At 40.2% G+C, this 19,620-nt stretch overlaps 2 protein-coding genes across 31 annotated transcripts in view; one reads left to right on the top strand and one right to left on the bottom strand.

The window, feature by feature from the left end:
• Positions 1–19,620, bottom strand: part of LOC127941524 (kinesin light chain 1-like) — a 160,125-nt gene that overhangs the window by 41,766 nt on the left and 98,739 nt on the right. The window lies entirely within an intron of this gene.
• On the top strand, positions 14,798–17,897 carry LOC127943423 (GTPase IMAP family member 9-like). Its single transcript, XM_052539903.1, has 3 exons — positions 14,798–15,039; positions 15,151–15,236; positions 16,490–17,897. Exons 1-3 carry the CDS (start codon positions 14,798–14,800, stop codon positions 17,608–17,610), a joined length of 1,449 nt encoding a protein of 482 aa, XP_052395863.1. The 3' UTR covers positions 17,611–17,897.

Genomic DNA, 19,620 nt, shown 5'->3' with positions numbered 1-19,620 from the left:
TCTAAATTATCTAAGAGACAGAGATATTAATTATTGGACCAAAAAACACTACACAGAATCTTGTAGATTACAATCTGCAACTAGACGGATGTACTGTTACTTCCTCTACAGTCAGAAATCTGGGTGTTATATTAGCCAGCAAATTGTCTTCTGAAAATCATATTTTCAATGTTACAAAAACTGCATTCTTCCATCTTAGAAACATTGCCAAGCTACGAAACATGTTATCTGTTTCTGATGCAGAAAAGCTAGTTCATGCATTCATGACCTCTAGACTGGACTATTGTAATGCACTTCTAGGTGGTTGTCCTGCTTCTTCAATAAACAAGCTACAGGTAGTCCAAAATGCAGCAGCTAGAGTCCTTACGAGGTCAAGAAAATATGATCATATTACCCCAATTTTAAAGTCTCTGCACTGGCTACCTATTAAGTTCCGTATCAGTTACAAATTATCATAACTTACCTATAAGGCCCTAAATGGTTTAGCTCCTGCGTACCTAACTAGCCTTCTACCACGCTACAACCCATCACGCACCCTAAGGTCACAAAACGCTGGACTTTTGGTCGTTCCTAGGATAGCAAAGTCCACTAAAGGAGGTAGAGCTTTTTCACATTTGGCTCCCAAACTCTGGATTAACCTTCCTGATAATGTTCGGGGTTCAGACACACTCTCTCTGTTTAAATCTAGATTAAAAACACATCTCTTTCACCAAGCATTCGAATAATGTATCTCTTAAATTGTGAGTGTAGTTGCATCTCATCAAAATGCGCATTCTTACTCTTTAGCTTGGGTTAAACTAATTCATTTTACTTTGTTGGAACAGCTGCTATGCTAATGATGTCTCTATTTTTTCTATGTTCCTGCTGGGATTTTACATCCCAGGGTAACTAGGATTTACACAAGCTCCAGTCTGGATCCAGAACACCTGAGAAGAGATGATGCTGACCTCAGAGTACCCCAGATGATGCTAACCCTGAATCAACAACAGAACTAATAAATATTGCTACAAGTGTGACTGCATCATATAATAATTACTGTTAATAATGTTAATCATCTGGCTGACTACGTCTTGTATTAATTTTTCTAAAAAAATCCTGTCATACATGCACAAACTGACAGTCACAATTTATAAGCTACTACTAAATATTGTGGAAACGTAATTTTCTGTAAAGTTGCTTTGTAACGATTTGTATTGTAAAAAGTGCTATACAAATAAACCTGAATTGAATTGAAGAAATCCCGTCCCTTCCTCTGGTTTGATGCTGTAGTTACTCCAATACTCCAGCACAGACTCTCTTTAACCTCCACATCCCAGCAGTGTGCTCCTGAGTTAAACCCCTCTGAACCCAGAACACAGTAACACTCATCAAATCTCTCTGGATTATCAGGAAGAGGTTGGTTCTTACTGTATTTCACATTTCAGATCTTCCGACAGGAGGAGACGTGGATGAGCCGTGTTTGGATCCAGAATCACAGGAGCTGATGAGAAACAATCAACAGCTGCTTTGGTTATTCACACATAATTCTAAAATCTGTAAATATTCCCCCATGCATCATTTCCCGTGTGTGTGTGTGTGAGTGTGTGTGTGTGTGTGTCTGTGTAAGATCTCCGATCTTACAAATCATTATAACATTTCCACATAGTAATAGATAAATTCTCAAGATCTTTTATTTAGATATTATAAAATCATTATTATAATAATACAAATGACTTGGTCAAAGTTTTTTTTTTTTTTTTTTTGACTGAAGTATACTTTTTTGTAACTACAAAAATCACAGTCAAATCCAATGTTATTCTATGTGTGTAGAAGTGTGTTTATGTGTGTTTGCATTTGTGTCACTCCATTTATGTGTATTGTGCATTGTAGCTGATTTTTTATTTGACAAATTATGTAAGAGAGAGCTACTTGTGTAATGTCACTTTTTAATTTCTTATGAGTGCTTTTCGTGAGGGGTTTTGTGGGAGTACGGTGTCTAACTCAAGGCCACCTCAGTTATGGGCTCGAGGGTGGAAAAGAGCACTGTATATTAATTTGCCCACCTAAAATTACTGCCAGCACAGAGAATCGAACCTAGTTTGGGTAACAAGTCTGATTCTCTAACCATTTCTAACTTTTTTCACATGGACCCTTTTAATATATACATATTTCTTCATACTAGGGAAGAGAGACCCTCTCAGATTTTATTAGCCAAAACATGTCCAGCTGAACCCCTGAACAAAACCCCCAGTAAGACCAAGTCAAATTATTAAAACACAGAAAATATCTAACATGTTTATGGTCAGCTGCTGTTGAGGTTGTACTCATTATGCTTCATTCCAACAGGAAATGTATCTTGAACTTTTATCTTCAGAGACAGGTAAAAGTTTCCAACCTTTGGATATTGACCGACTGAACTGACACAATTAGATCTCTTGTTTTCGTACAGGCAAAAAGGAAAGAAACATCTAAGCATGATGAAACCTCGACATACAGGTATCACATTTTGTTATAAGTATTGTATTCACATTTGTTACAATAATTATAAAGGTGAGATGAAACAATGAATGATGGTTTTAATCAAGAATATATGAGCTGCAGTAAAAGTGAGTTTTACTTATCTCTTTTGGCGCAGAACATACTATTTTTAAGAAGCGTGTTAAGAAGAATAGATATTTACTGTTTATTTCTATCACAACACAACTGAAGTATTAACATCACAAACTGTATTTAATTTATGTATGTCAAATTTATTTTTATTAATGTGTGACAAAACATATTTTACACTGGTAAGGTGTGTCACTCATCATGCTTTTATCTAAAGTGACTTCAAAAAGACAGAGCAGACTGCTGAGATAAACACAGTCTATGTTGAATCTATTGCAGGACAATGAACAAAGACATAACGAGTCAGAAAAGATGATCATCTGAAGGCTAAAGAAACATGTCCAGCAGAGAGGACAGAGGTGATGAGATTCACAAACAAATCAAAATTTCCATTTAATTCTGTCTATAGAATTCAAACGTCCATTTCAGAATCAGAAATCAGAATCAGAAAGAGCTTTATTGCCAAGTATGCTTACGCATACAAGGAATTTGTTTTAGTGACATAAGCTTCCAGTACACAGAGACAACAACACACAGAAAAAATAAAAATAATAAAAAAAATGTACAAATTGGCAAATAAATAAGTGTATAAACAATTGTGCTATAAATGATAATGGAATAGGATTGAGTGAGATGCAGGAATGTTCTAGCATTTACAATGCTTTTAAGTGCAACTTGATCAAACCCTTAAATGCGTGGATGTTTCGCCAATCACTATTACATATTCGGGTCTTTAGTGACCCAGAACTAGATAACCAACACAAATGGATCTCTAACTGCTGCAACAGTAAACTTAAAATTTCATTTTAATATGCCAATAAAAATACTGCACTCTTTTCAGGTCTTATAACTTTAAGTAAAGCAAAATTATAAATGTTTACTTCCAAGTACCGTCAATCATTTGCAAGAGTGAGTTTAAAGCTTGCAGGCTTCCGTACACCGGCCGCCTGCCCACAGCGTCTTATGGGATTTCTAACGGCTCGATTCTCTCAAGTCTGCACTCGATGAATCGAGGAGTGTGGTTCCAGGATGCCCATCTTTCTGAGGCTGGACAGGAGAATCTGGTGGTTAACTGTGTCAAAAGCAGCAGACAGGTCCAGTAAGATTAGTACTGAGGATTTTGAAGCTGCTCTTGCTAGTCGCAGGGATTCAGTAACTGAGAGCAGAGCAGTCTCAGTTGAGTGGCCACTTTTGAAGCCAGATTGGTTGCTGTCCAGGAGGTTGTTCTGTACAAGGAACATAGAAAGCTGGTTAAACACAGCTCGCTCAAGTGTCTTTGCAATGTATGGAAGAAGGGATACCGGTCTGTAGTTTTCAAGAAGCACTGGATTTAGAGATGGTTTCTTGAGCAGCGGGCTTACCCGAGCCTGCTTGAATGCTGAGGGAAATGTTCCAGAGTGAAGAGAGGAGTTGATAACATGAGTAAGCGAAGGTATGACTGAAGAAGAGATCGCTTGAAGGAGGTGAGTGGAGATTGGATCAAGTGGACAAGTAGTAGGATGATTGGACAGGAGCAGTTTGGAAATGTCCATCTCTGAGAGTGGGGAGAAGGAGGAGAAAGAGTGTGCATTGGTCATTGTGAAGTTGTCCTCAGTCTGCGGTGTGGAGAACTGATCACTGATGGTTCTTGTCTTATTTGTGAAGAAAACTGCAAAGTCGTCCGCTGTAAGAGTCCATGGAGGTGGTGGTGGAGGTGGATTAAGAAAAGAAGAGAAAGTCTTGAAGAGTGTCCGAGCATCACAACAGCTGTTAATTTTGTTGTGGTAGTAGGATGTTTTAGCCGTGAAGACATTTGCAGAGAAGGAAGAGAGGAGAGACTGATACACACTGAGGTTGGTAGAGTTTCTTGATTTCTGCCATTTCCTCTCTGCAGCCCAGAGTTTAGAGCGATGTTCACGGAGAACCTTGGACAGCCAGGGGGCAGATGGGGCGGTGCGTGCAAAAGTTGTCCAAGCAAAATGTTAAAGTGGAGCAAAGAGTGTCCGTAGTGCTGTTCATGTTCAGAGTTGAAAACTGAGAGAGTGCAAGAAGCGAGGATGAAACCACAGAACATAGGCGAGATGGAGAGAGTGAGCGTAGGTTTCGTCGAAAGGTGACCTGCGTTGGAGTGTGTGCCGCTTCAGGATTAAGTGCTAGGTTAGCAGTAATGAGGAAGTGGTCTGAGGTGTGCAGTAGAGCAACTGAAGAGTTTTCCACAGAGCAACAGCGTGTGTAGATGAGGTCCAGTTGGTTGCCTGATTTGTGAATCGCTGTAGTAGACACTCGCTTGAGATCAAATGAGGTGAGCAGAGTTTTGAAGTCAGCAGCCTGGGGTTTATCTAGGTGGATGTTGAAGTCACCAAGCAGTACCAGAGGAGTACCATCTTCAGGAAAGTTTGATAGCAGCACATCCAACTCCTCCAAGAAGTTTCCCAATTGATCTGGAGGACGATAAATGACTACAAATTGTATTTTAACAGGGTGGGTTACAGTAATGGCATGGGATTAAAATGAACAATTACCTGTAGGTGATGGCTTAAGATCAAATTTCCATTCTTTTGATATAAGGAGACCTCCACCCCTCCCAGTTGTACGAGTGGTACGTGTGGGAACAAGTGAAATTAGTGGAGAGGGCTGCGGGAGTGGCAGTGTCTTCAGGTTTGATCCAAGTCTCAATCAGTGCCATGAGGTTGAGACCGGAATGAGTAGCAATAGAAGAAACCCCGAAAACCTCCCAACGACATTAATAGTTTCCAGAATAACCGGCAGATTTACATGGGGTTTAGTAATATATAGCAGGATATCATCTGCATATAAATATATTTTATTGACTATTTAAATTGTACATAACAAATGTATTGAGCAAGGGGCTCTACTGTCAGCGCAAATAAGAGAGGAGAAGGGGGATTAACGGGACCACACAAAGGCCCAATCCCAATTCTACCCCTTAGCCCTTCCCCTTTCCCTCCGTTTCGCGCGTTCACGTGAAGGGGTAGGGTTGTCTCGATTCTCTTTTGGTTGGAGGGGTAGGGGTAAGGGGAAGGGCCAGATAGTAGAGGTCGACCGATATATCGCTCGGCCGATATATCGGGCCGATATTTGTCATTTTTTAATATATCGGCATCGGCCGATATCCGTGTTTAGTAGCGCTGATTTAAAGTCAGGCACGTCGTCGGGCAGCCCCGTGTTATTGGCGCTGTGGAAAGTGTTGCTGCTGCCACTGCATGTGAAGCACCCCAAGCCAAAACTTTTGGAAGATTCAACAACAGACCTGGGAGATAAAGGTAGTCAGAGAATTTCACTCTGTAAATGGTGTGGAGAAGTTGGCAGCTCTCACAAACACTGCAGCGTGATTGAGGGCTCCCTTACTCCGCCCCGCTCACAGACAGCACCACGCTCGGAGAGACAGCTGTCCTGGAGCTCCTCAGAACGGTGAATAGCATTTGTTCGGAAGCATGGTTTGATGCAGACAATAACCAGTTTTCCATCCAACTCATTTGTATTTAGGGATGTCAACATTTATTAATTTCCATGATCGATCGTCGTTTAAATTAACGATCAAGTGATAACCTTAATTATGTGCAAAAGCCACTTGGAAAAAAGCCTTCTCACACGAATTAAAGGGGTTTTAGTCTGAATAAAATGCTACTAGCAGGACTGTAAAATGAATAAATGTGATTATGATCATTTGATAAAATGAAGAGAGCGCGCCATACGTTGGAGATCATGTTACATTGTTGACTGTTACCCGTCAAGGAGACCGCTGAATGCGCTTCCCTGTCAGATATAATGATGAAGGAAAGAGGTTAGAGCAAAAAGATTGTGCCAGATCTTTATGAAGAGGAGAAGAAAAAAGTTGTGAATGAACTATCCCGAGCATCCCCTGTTGCGCTCAGGGGATTGAGAGCTATGTGACGATAACTGCTCACTTCATCACAGCAGACTGAGAGATGAGAAGTCGGGGTATTATGTTAAAAAGAAGATATTATGCCATGTGCACTAAGTTAATTTCATATATTTTAATTTAATAATTTAATAAAAAAAAAAAAAAAAGACAAAACGTATGTTTATTTGTCTTGGCCTTTTTTTCTTTTTTTTTTTGCTGATCTGAAAAATGAACCCATCCATACGAGGACGAGCGAGCGCGAGTTTGACTAGATGTATTTGGAGGTTATTGCTCACGTCTCATTCTGCACATATCTAAAGGTTTCCATATTCGCAGTGTATCTGAATGTTAAACTATAATATATATATATATATATATATATATATATATATATATATATATATATATGTAAACTAGACGGAACAAATCATCCTCTTCACATGAGCAAAAATGTCCTTGGCATAAAACCAGAGAGGACCGGTATACGGTGTATTTAAACTGACCAGTGTAACTAACCTTTTAAATGTTTGGTTGACTGGACTTTATTTTAATAATGAACAGACTGCGATGTAAGTTTGAAATTAGAATGAACTTTAGATGTTCTGTGTCATTTATACCAAACACAAATGTTGCTGGTTGCTAGTGTGTTTGCAGCACTACTGTTATTTATTTTTTATATATTTATGTTTTTATATTTTTCAGTTTAAATGATTTTTATTTCTAAAATTGTATTTATTTAAATGTATATTTAAGTTTACATTTATGTTCCAACAAACTTTAAAAATTCTACTTGATAAATGTACACTGTGTGCAGAATTATTAGGCAAATGAGTATTTTGACCACATCATCCTCTTTATGCATGTTGTCTTACTCCAAGCTGTATAGGCTCGAAAGCCTACTACCAATTAAGCATATTATGTGATGTGCATCTCAGTAATGAGAATGGGTGTGGTTTAATGACATCAACACCCAATATCTGGTGTGCATAATTATTAGGCAACTTCCTTTCCTTTGGCAAAATGGGTCAAAAGAAGGACTTGACAGGCTCCGAAAAGTCAAAAATAGTGAGATATCTTGTAGAGGGATGCAGCACTCTTAAAATTGCCAAGCTTCTGAAGCGTGATCATCGAACAATCAAGCGTTTCATTCAAAATAGCCAACAGGGTCGCAAGAAGCGTGTGGAAAAACCAAGGCGCAAAATAACTGCCCGTGAACTGAGAAAAGTCAAGCGTACAGCTGCCAAGATGCCACTTGCCACCAGTTTTGCCATATTTCAGAGCTGCAACATCACTGGAGTGCCCAAAAGCACAAGGTGTGCAATACTCAGAGACATGTTACTCAGAGACAAGGTAAGAAAGGCTGAAAAACGACCACCACTGGACAAGACACACACGCTGAAACGTCAAGACTGGGCAAAGAAATATCTCAAGACTGATTTTTCTAAGGTTTTATGGACTGATGAAATGAGAGTGAGTCTTGATGGGCCCGTGGCTGGATCGGTAAAGGGCAGAGAGCTCCAGTCCGACTCAGACACCAGCAAGGTGGAGGTGGAGTACTGGTTTGGGCTGCTATCATCAAAGATGAGCTTGTGGGGCCTTTTCGGGTTGAGGATGGAGTCAAGCTCAACTCCCAGTCCTACTGCCAGTTTCTGGAAGACACCTTCTTCAAGCAGTGGTACAGGAAGAAGTCTGCATCCTTCAAGAAAAACATGATTTTCATGCAGGACAATGCTCCATCACACGCGTCCAAGTACTCCACAGCGTGGCTGGCAAGAAAGGGTCTAAAAGAAGAAAAACTAATGACTTGGCCTCCTTGTTCACCTGATCTGAACCCCATAGAGAACCTGTGGTCCATCATGAAATGTGAGATTTACAAGGAGGGAAAACAGTACACCTCTCTGAACAGTGTCTGGGAGGCTGTGGTTGCTGTTGCACGCAATGTTGATGGTGAACAGATCAAAACACTGACAGAATCCATGGATGGCAGGCTTTTGAGTGTCCTTGCAAAGAAAGGTGGCTATATTGGTCACTGATTTGTTTTTGTTTTGTTTTAGAATGTCAGAAATGTATATTTGTGAATGTTGAGATGTTACATTGGTTTCACTGCTGAAAATAAATAATTGAAATGGGTATATATTTGTTTTTTGTTCTCTAAAACTTTTATGTAAATGATTGACTTATATATATATATATATATATATATATATATATATATATATATATTACCTGTTTTATATATTTAATACTTGGTCAGTTTATTGATTTGTTTGGTTAACTTTGGATAATTTTTTTTATTTTAATACCGTGCAGTGCACTAAATTAAGTTTCGAGAGATGGTTCAAGTCAGTGCTCAATAAATGATAAGTTTAGAAAGGTTGTGCATCCACTTATTATTAGTGTGACATTTTAGCATGCAAATCAAGAGGAAAACTCCAAGATATCGGCCCTAAAAATCGGCAGCACATATCGGCCATCGGCTGACCCTGACCTCTAAACATCGGCATCGGCTATAGAAAAACCCATATCGGTCGATCTCTACCAGATAGCCCTTCAAACTAAGATTTTTGCAAAAAAATCGCTAATATTTGCTAACGTCATATCATTACAGATTGCATGATAGTGGCACAGCATATGTCTGATCAGGGCGATAACTGCTGTAGACATTGATGGGGGCTAATAACCTCAATAATTAGAAATCGCTAAATCATTTTCTCAAATATTGCCTAATCGAGAGAAAAAGAGAGAGAGAAAGAGAGAGAGAAAGAGAAATGGAAGTTGCATGTATTTGCGTCTGTGCGTTTATCAGAGTGAGTTTGCTTAAAAACAGCGATGTATCCTCTGGCTGCTGGAAAATATAATGCTGCGATTCAGTATTTAAACTGTATTTAAGAAAATTTGTGGGGCAGCGTTGACAAGTTTATTTTCTCCTGGATGTGTGAGCTGCGCTATTTCCGATATGTATGTGTGTGTCAGTAAGCAGATCATTAATACAGAAAGATAATTAAATGCTCTAAAGCACACCAGTATGTGTGTGTATTGTAAGATCTAGACGACAAATGATGGCATGTGACATCATGGTAGTGGTGTCCCAATCCTTAGGGGAATATTTTCTCCCCTACCCCTTGTCACTCTGTTTCAAGAGACAAGGGGAAGAGGTAGGCGGAGGGGTAGTGGAAGGGGTATAAAATAGAATTGGGATTGGGCCAAAGTATTGTTAGTTAATACCTGAGCTGTAGGACTTTTATACAACGTCTTAAAGGAACACGCCACTATTTTTGAAAATAGGCAAAAAAATGTTTACTTCCCTAGAGTTAAACACTTGAGTTTTACTGTTTTTGAATCCATTCAGCTGATCTCCAGGTCTGCCGGTAGCACATTGAGCTGCAGCTTAACATAGATAATTAAATCTAATTAGACTGTTAGCATCTTGCTCAAAAATGACCAAAGAGTTTCGATATTTTTCCTATTTAAAACTTGACTTTTCTGTAGTTACATCGTGTACTAAGACTGATGGAAAATTAAAAGTTGCGATTTTCTAGGCCGATATGGCTAGGAGCTATACTCTCATTCCGGCGTTAATAATCAAAGAACTTTGCTGCCATACCATGAGTGCAGCAGGCACTATGATATTACGCAGCAACTTAATTGTAAGTCCCCCTCTACAATTAGATTAGCTTAACACATAATAGGAATAAGATAAAACACTTTCTTGAAAAAATCTGGGTCACCATAATTTGGAGCATAGACATTGACTAAAATAAATAGGAAAAGGAATGCTATATGTATATTCTTTTCACCAACATTTTACTGCTTTGAAGTATCTCAAACAGGCCCTCACCCCACCCACCAACCAATATAAGTCACAACCCCATCATCTAACCAACAACTAGAACCAGTGGCGCGAGATGAAGTAAAGTAGAAAGTAAAAAAAATTGTATCAGAAAAGTAATAATGATAACAAAGAAATTAACTACTGTAGAAAACACCTAACATCTTATTTGTTGACCTTCGAACATAAAATCAACACAGCTCCACAGTAGAGGATTTCAGAATTATATCAGAGTAGCATTATACATAAAGAAAAAAAGGAAAAGGAACAGCTAAAGAATGGGTTGCGATAAAGAAAATTTCCCACGTACCGAAACATTAATAATTGCACTCAACAAGTGAAATATTGTTCGCACTTATCTCATTTACAGTACGTGACATCCTTTGAACAGTCACCCTGACCCGAAGCAGTTTTACTGCGTCCGGGAAATAATGTTCCCTTAATTTTGCTGAAATCTTCAGACCATACTTGACACCAGGTTTGTCTTTCAGGAATTCCCTTTCTCGTTTGAAAAGCGCGGGGCATTTTACAACTGGTGGAGCGTAATCCAAGATGATGTTGATTATTTGCCCCTCAAAAGAAACTTGCTGCATCTTGGCTGCCTTCTGCAGAATATCTTCCATTTTGTGGGTGTAATGTAGTCCAAGCACAAAGCCCTTGTTGGTTCTTCATCTCCGGGATGATTTCGCAATGCCCCACGAGCGCAATCAACAAGTGGCTGATTATCTAGTGATACTGCTTCCATCAGAAATGGAGCAGTAAAGTTCCTGGTTTTCATTCCGGACTCAGCCCCTTCTTTAATGTTTAGTATATGAATGTGGCAGGGACTTTAAAAGGAAACTCCAACCCCCCAATTTTTTTTTTGTGATTAATCACTTATGCCAAAGTCTTTCCAAACCAGTAAAACTTTTGTTTGTCTTTGGAACACAATTTAAGATATGTTGGATGAAAACAGGGAGGCTTGTGACTGTTTCATAGACTGCCAAGTAAATAACAGTGTCCAGGTCCAGAAAAGTTTGAAAAGCATTTTCAGAATAGTTGATCTGCCATCAGTGGATCAACCGTAACATTATGAAGCGTCTAGAATACTTTTTGTATGTGAAGAACACAAAAAATAACTAAATTATTCCATTTGCGCCATAAGGATACGTTTTGTATGTGTATTTACGATTTGATCTGAAAGAAAACAGTGCTTCCATGTGGCATGTCCGACACAGAAGAGCGTACGCTGCCTGCATTCAGCTCATATTCACAAAAATGGCGCTATAGGGATGCAGAGAGACACAGAGGAGACAAATTGTTGAATAAAGTTATTTTTTTCCAAAATATCTTAAATTGTGTTCCGAAGACGAATGAAGCTTTGGGTTTGGAACGACATGGAGGTAAATGATTAATGCCAAAATTTTCATTTTGAGGTGGAGTAACCCTTTAAGCATCCGGAACTTATGGAATGGCAGTGGCATTCAGACGTCATATTGCACGTGTGAGACTTTAACTTCTACTTTGTGACATTGTACAGTAACCATCTACTAGGGAGAACAGCTGGTTGGCCTTAGTCATTAAAACACATTAGTTAATTATTGATACATCAGATATATATATATATTTTTTTTTAGAATTGTTTTCTTGTTATATGAATAACTTGTTTATAATGATTTGGTAGCAATTTGGTCAGTGAAGCTTAACTGATGATTTATCACAACTCCTAGGTTTCTGGCTGTCCTCGAAGGAGTTATGGTTGACGAGCCCAGCTATATAGAGAAGTTGTGATGAATCAATGGGTTAGCTGGAACCACCAGGAGTTCAGTCTTTGTAAGGTTAAGCTGAAGGTGATGGTCATTCATCCAGCTAGAAACTCAGACAGGCTGAAATGCGAGCAGCTACCTTCGGGTCATCTGGCTGGAATGAGAAGTAGAGTTGGGTGTCATCAGCATAGCAGTGATAAGAAAAGCCATGCTTCTGAATGACAGATCCTAAAGATGTCATGTAGATGGAGAAGAGAAGTGGTCCAAGTACTGAGCCTTGAGGAACCCCAGTAACAAGGTGGTGTGACTTTGAAACATCACCCCTCCAAGACACACTGAATGATCTGTCAGAGAGGTAGGACTTAACCCACAGGAGAGCACTTAAATCCCTGAGGCAAGGAATTTCTTTAAGAATACTGCAACAAACATCTGTCATCCTTACCTACGTGTTTATACTAAGCATTTTGCGATAGTTTCTGGCAAAACCCTGCAATGGGGAAGTGGTTTCTCCATCTATCCATCCATCTTCTTCCGCTTATCCGGGGCCGGATCGCGGGGACAGCAGGGCTTCCCTCTCCCTAGACACTTCCTCCAGCTCTTCCGGGGGGATACCGAGGCGTTCCCAGGCCAGCCGAGGGACACAGTCTTGATCTCCCCCTGGGCCTCCTCCCAGTGGGACATGCCCGGAATACCTCCCCAGGAAGTCGTCCAGGAGGCATCCGGAAAAGATACCTGAGCTAGCTCAGCGGGCTCCTCTCGATGTGGAGGAGCAGCGGCTCTACTCTGAGCTCCTCCTGAGTGGCCGAGCTCCTCACCCTATCTCTAAAGGCCCGTTCACATCAAGAATGATAACTATAAAGATAACTATAAAGATAACGATATTAGCATCCACACCAGCAAACAATATTGTCCGTGTATTCTAAGTGGACACGCGTCTGCTGCTTTAAATTCTTGAGCTCATTACAGCAGGATTGATTCTGATTGGATTTTTGGATCAGAAAAAAAAAAAATCATTCTGAAAGTGACTACAACGATATCGTTTCTCTGTGCCTTTATCGTTATAGTTGCGGTATGGACTCCGCTATTCTTTAATATTGAGAACGATATTTAGAACTTTATCTTTATCCTAATCTTTATAGTTATCGTGCTTGGTGTGAATGGGCCTTAAGGGAGCACCCAGCCACCCTATAGAGAAAGCTCATTTCGGCCTCCTGTATCCGGGATCTTGTCCTTTCGGTCATGACCCACATCTCATGACCATAGGTGAGAATAGGAACGTAGATCAACTGGTAAATCGAGAGCTTTGCCTTGCATCTCAGCTCCTTCTTCACCACAACAGACAGGTACATCGACCGCATCACTGCAGAAGCTGCAGACCGCGAGGGACATGATTGAATGCCTTCTCCAAATCCACTAGGGGTGTAACGGTATGTGTATTCGAACCGGACCGTTTCGCTACAGGGCTTTCGGTACGGTGCACGTGTGTACCGAATGACTGAATGCAATATTTTGTATGCGGAACATAGGTTCATTTTCGTGTTTCCAAACGAACATATTAAATGGCGGAAGTCTCCGCGTTCAGCACAAATCCCGCCCTGCAGCTGATTCTAAGGCCGGTGACACATTGGCTGCGTGGCGCAAGCGTCTCAGCTGCGTGGCGTGTATTTTTCATGCGACATGCAAGCATGTTGGAAGTGTTTCCAGGCAAAATAGAATAGGATAATATGTTTATATGTCATTTTGTACACAAATACATATTAATTCATGACACTTTGATGTTTGAAAGTCTATAGGTTGACATATATTCAGATATAAATGTAATTTAAAAAATAAATTTATAATTATCGATTTTCAAATATTGCACCTGTCAAACATAGTCTATTGCAATATGCCAGTGTGTCACCAGCCTAAGGTTTTCAAAAGGCATCAGGCTAGTGTGAACATCACTACAACTAGGAAAAAAAAAGATTGTAATTCAAACGCAGCTCCCGTCGGCATTTAAACAGACCTTTGCTCTTAATTCCGATCGGTCCAATGCAATAACGAAATCTGATCAGGTCTAAAAACTGAAACTGTTGATGCTGCAACTTTACACTTTGGAAAAGTTATATATATTTTTTAAATATGAGCAGGCCTACAAGCTGGGATTGGTAATGCTGCACTGTAATCATAGTTATTTATTTATATTTTTTCATTATATTTTATTATATGATATTGGTTTGAGACTGAGAGTATTTTATTTAGTGAAGGACTTTGCAGCAGTATTTTATTTCTTATTCTTTTTTAATTTACATATATTTTATTAAAAAGTATTTTAAAAGTGTAAACAAATTGTTAAAAGTTTATAGTAATGAACAACCTGCAGTTTAATGTTTGCATTTCTTTCCCTTACTGTACCGAAAATGAACCGAACCGTGACTTTAAAACCGAGGTACGTACCGAACCGTGTTTTTTGCGTACCGTTACACCCCTAAAATCCACAATACACGTGTGGATTGGTTGGGCAAACTCCCATGAACCCTCCAGCACCTCAGAGAGGGAATAAAACTGGTCCAGTGTTCCACATCTGGGACGAAAACCACATTGTTCCTCCTGGATCCAAGGTTCAACTATCGGCCGAATCCTCCTCTCCGGTACCCTGGCATAGGCTTTCCCAGGAAGGCTGCGGAGTGTGATCCCCCTATAGTTGGAACACAGCCTGAGGCCTTCTTGAAAAGAGGAACCACCACCCCGGTCTGCCATTCCAGAGGCACTGTCCCTAACCGCCACGTGATGCTGCAGAGTCATGTCAGCCAAGACAGCCCCATAACATCCAGGGACTTGAGGTACTCAGGGCAGATCTCATCCACCCCTGGTGCCTTGCCACCAAGAAGCTTCTTAACTACCTCAGTGACTTTAGCTTGGGTGATGGACGAGTCCACCTTCTTCAGCCTCTGCTTCCTCAATGGATGGCATGTCGGTGGGGTTGAGGAGATCCTCGAAGTATTCCTTCCACTGTCCAACGATATCCCCAGGTGAGGTCAACAGCTGCCTACCTCCACTGTAAACTGTGTTGGCAGGGCACTACTTCTCCTTCCATGAGGCATCGTTCGGTTTGCCAGAATCTCTTCGAGACCCACCGATAGTCTTTCTCCATGGCCTCACCCAACTCCTCCACGACCTGAGTTTTTGCCTCCACAACCACCTGAGCTGCAGCCCACTCTGCCTGCCGGTACCTGTTAGCTGCCTCAGTAGTCCCGCAAGCCAGCCCGGCCTGGTAGGACTCCTTCTTCAGCTTGACAGCATCCCTTACTTCCGGTGTCCACCACCAGGTTTGGGGATTGCCGCGTCGACAGAACCCAGAGACCTTACAGCCACAGCTCAGAGTGGCCACATTTACAATGGAGGCAGAGAAAAATGGTCCACTCGGACTCAATGTCTCCGGCTTCTGTCGGAATCTGGTCGAAGCTTTGCCGGAGGAGGGAGTTAAAAATCTCTCTGACAGGGGGCTCAGCCAAACGTTCCCAACAGACTCTGACAATGCATTTGGGTCCACCTAGTCTATCCAGCTTCCTCACTCACCGGATCCAACTCACCACCAGAGGGTGATCTGTTGACAGCTCCGCCCCTCTCTTTAGTCCAAGAGTGTCCAAGACATACGGCTGGAGGCCATCACTGTTGCTTCCAATGTGAGCGTTGAAGTCCAACAGTAGAACGACCCGGTCGGAGCACTTTGCAGCACTCTCCCAGAGACCCCAAGAAGGCCGGGTACTCTACACTGCCATTCAGCCCGTAAGCACAAATGAAAGTGAGAGACCTATCCCTGACCCAATGGCGCAGGGAAGCGACCCTTTCGTTCACCAGGGTAAACTCCAACACATGGCGACTGAAGCTTTTTTGTTCCCTTAATTCTTCTATGTTGAAATGCTTACTAGGGGACATTGCTGTAACACATACTAAACCAGAACTTAAGAGAACACTTAAGAAATTAAAGGCAAATACTTAATGACAACCTTGAAGTACCTTAAGTGGATCCTTAGTTTTTTTTTTTTTTGCATTTTTTTATCCAAACACAATAGGAAAGGTACTCAGTCTTGCTCCTGGAGAGCTAGATTCCTACCAAGTTTTGTTACAAAAACCTGTCTGCATAGGTGCCAATCCCAATGGCCAAGTACCCACAGAAAGACACAAGATAATAAGGAGGGTGTTATGAGGGTGGGGCAATCCCCAGCAGAAACATAAATCAGTGCCTATGCCTGGTTCCAACTAACTCCCAAGTTTGGACCAAATCTGCCACCTTTGATAAAATAAAATACTTTGGTAGAAGAGCAACAGTCTCTGTTCTGTCCTGTCACTCTCCTTATTTTGATCAACCACTAATCAGGAAGAGCTTGTGTGCAGTATTTGCAAATTTTATCTGTGATGTTTTAATGAAATAATAATGTTTAAACAGTATTTCAGGCTGATGGATTTCTTCATTTACAGGTTCAAAAGAGAACCGAGATGATCTGAGGATTGTGCTGGTGGGAAAAAGTGGAGTAGGGAAGAGTGCTACAGGAAACACTATCTTAGGAAGGAATGCATTTAAAGCAGAAACTTCTCATGAGTCAATTACTAAAGAGACTCAAAAAGAAAGAGCTGAAATCAATGGCAGATATGTTACTGTGATCGACACTCCAGGACTGTTTGATACTGAACTTACTAATGAGGAGATCCAGAAAGAAATCACAAACTGCATCTCCATGGTACTACCTGGACCACATGTGTTTCTCTTACTGATACCACTGGGACGATTCACTCCAGAAGAAGCTAAATCAGTGAAGATCATCCAAGAGACGTTTGGTCAAAATTCTTTAATGTACACCATGGTGCTCTTCACCAGAGGAGATGGTCTGAAGAACAAAACCATTGAACAGTGTTTGGGAAATCCTGGATCTCCTTTGATGAATCTAATTGAAGTGTGTGGAAACAGATACCATGTGTTCAATAATAATCAGACTGAAGACCGAACACAGGTGTCTGATCTGCTGGAGAAGATAGACGCCATGGTGGAAGCAAACGGTGGGAGTTTCTACACATGTAAGATGTTCAGAAAGATGGAAAGAGAAAAACAAGAAAAAAAAATGAAGTTCCTCATGGAGAGAGTGAAGCATCTGAAAACTGAAAAAAAAGAACTGGTGAAGAAACACGAAGAAGAGAAAGAAAGAATGCAGATTATGATGGAGGAACAAATACAAAATTATGACAAAGAAATAAAGAGGAGAGAAGAGGAACAAGAGGTACACCAGAGAGAAATACAAGACGAGTTGAGACGAAAACAAGAGAAATTCATAGACGAAATCAAAGAAGTGAAGCAAGAAACAGAGAAAATAAAAACAGAAAAAGAAAAACTTCAGATCAACTATGACACAGAAATAGAAAAACTGATGAATAGGCTAGAGACTGACAGACATAATCATGAAGAAGAGAGAAAGAGAAGAGAAGAAGAGTTTAATGAGATGGCAGAACAATACCTAACACAAATAAAAGATAAAGAGGAGAAAGAGAGAGAGATCTATGACACCATGAAGAAAGAACAAGAGGAATGGGAGAGAGAAACAAAATGAAGAAAAGATGAGAAGAGAAGAAGATGAGAAACAAAGAGAGAGAGAACAGAGAATGTGGGATGAATTTAATCAGAGACTGACACTAGAAAGAGAGATAATGGAAACAGAGAAAGAAGATCTTCATTCTAAACATGAAGCACAAGAAAACAGCATGAAGATCTTAATAGAGAGAGTGGAGCAAATGAACAGAGAAAGAGAAGAAATGATGAGAAAACTAGAGGAAGAGAGAGAGGCCATGAAGATGATGATAGAGGAAGCAAAACAGAATCAAGACAAAGAGAAAAAGAGAAGAGAAGAAGAGTTTAATGAGAGGGAAGAACAATACCTAACACAAATAAAAGAGAAAGAGGAGAAAGAGAGGGAGATCTATGAAACCATGAAGAAAGAACAAGAGGAATGGGAGAGACAGAAACAAAATGAAGAAAAGATGAGAAGAGAAGAAGATGAGAAACAGAGAGAGAGAGAACAGAGAATGTGGGATGAATTTAATCAGAGACTGAGACTAGAAAGAGAGAGAGAATGGAAACAGAGAAAGAAGATCTTCATTCTAAACATGAAACACAAGAAAACAACATGAAGATCCTGATGGAGAGAGTGGAGCAAATGAACAGAGAAAAAGAAGAAATGATGAGAAAACTAAAAGAAGAGAGAGAGGCCATGAAGATGATGATAGAGGAAGCAAAACAGAATCAAGAAAAAGAGAGAAAGAGAAGAGAAGCTAAATATGTTGAAAGAGAAGGACAATTAAAAAGGGATCTCATAGACAGAGAAGTAAGATATAAAAGAGAAGTTGAAGAGAAAAGGGAAAATGAGAACGAGATAAGAGATAATACAAAAACAGGACAAGAGACATTTCAAAAAGAAATGGTGGAAATAAGGCAAGAAAAAGAGAGTGTGAAGGAAGAAAAAGAAAATATTCAGACCGTTTATGACACACAAATAATTCTGCTGAGAGAAGAGAAAGAGAGCAAGAAAAAAGAAGAGACATTCTGCGAGAAAGAAGAACTATATAAAGTGGAGATGGTGATAATAGAAGATGAAAACTGTAGAGAGAGAGAAAAACAGATTTCCTATGATCAGTATCAGAGACTCAAGAGTGAAACGGAAGGAGAAATCAGCGAGACAGAGAGAACGGAAAGAGAGAGACGAGAACAACTAGAGCAAATTGAGAAGAGACTGAAAGAAGAGAAACTCCATGAAGAACAACAAGAAGATGAACTGAAGAGAAGACAAGTGGAGTGTAGAGAGAAATGTGAAAGAGAGGTGGAGATTTGCTCAGAAACTGAAGCTTCACTGCAGGTGAGTGTTCAAGTTGCTTTTGTTCCAGTATGGGTTAGTGTTAGCACTACCAAACTCAGACAGTGAAGGTCTCAAGGCCTTTCTAGATAATTGCTTACTGACTGATTTGTGTTTGTTTCAATCCCAAAAGGTTACATCCATTCTGGAAACTGAGAACAAACTACACAAGAAAACAGAAAATGAAGCAATATATGAAGATGTGGAATATGATCTTCAAAGAGAACCGAAGAAGACAAATGAAGAAGAGGAAAAACCAATGTCAAAAATTCTTTGATGTTGAAACTGGTTCGATGGAAAAATTATTTGAGCTTAAAATCAAAGAGCTTCGGGAAACATTGTGAGAGAGACAAAGAGGGTTTTAAATGAAATTCTTAAGCAGCAAGATCCAAAGAAGTAGATGCTCAGAGAACACAACATGAAAACACCCTATTTGAAAAGAGCGAAGAACTTGCCTTCAAAACAAAACAAATGATTAAGAAACACTGAAGAAAAAGTTTGATTTGTTGAGGGAATAATATGTTCATCAGACACTCTGATATCGATGTAGTGAGAGATGTGAGAATGGTCCTCGGTAATGTCAGTGAGTGTGCTCTTTTAGGTCAGTAGAGGGAGTTTCATCATAGGTGAAGGGTGAAGGGGTAGGGGGGTCTCAATTCTCTTTTGGTTGGAGGTAGGGATGCACCGGTTGACCAGCCATAAATCGGAACCGGA

The sequence above is a fragment of the Carassius gibelio genome, chromosome A3 (assembly GCF_023724105.1).
Source record: "Carassius gibelio isolate Cgi1373 ecotype wild population from Czech Republic chromosome A3, carGib1.2-hapl.c, whole genome shotgun sequence".
NCBI lineage: Eukaryota > Metazoa > Chordata > Actinopteri > Cypriniformes > Cyprinidae > Carassius > Carassius gibelio.
Note: the sequence above shows the minus strand (reverse complement) of the source record. Positions and strands in the feature narration are given on the sequence as shown.

Coding starts and splice junctions, on each gene's coding strand:
- LOC127943423 (XM_052539903.1), top strand. CDS start 14,798: ATGCTGCAGAGTCATGTCAGCCAAGACAGCCCCATAACATCCAGGGAC. Junction 15,040..15,150: donor CTGTCCAACGATATCCCCAG/GTGAGGTCAACA, acceptor ACCCACCGATAG/TCTTTCTCCATGGCCTCACC. Junction 15,237..16,489: donor GCAGCCCACTCTGCCTGCCG/GTACCTGTTAGC, acceptor CTTCATTTACAG/GTTCAAAAGAGAACCGAGAT.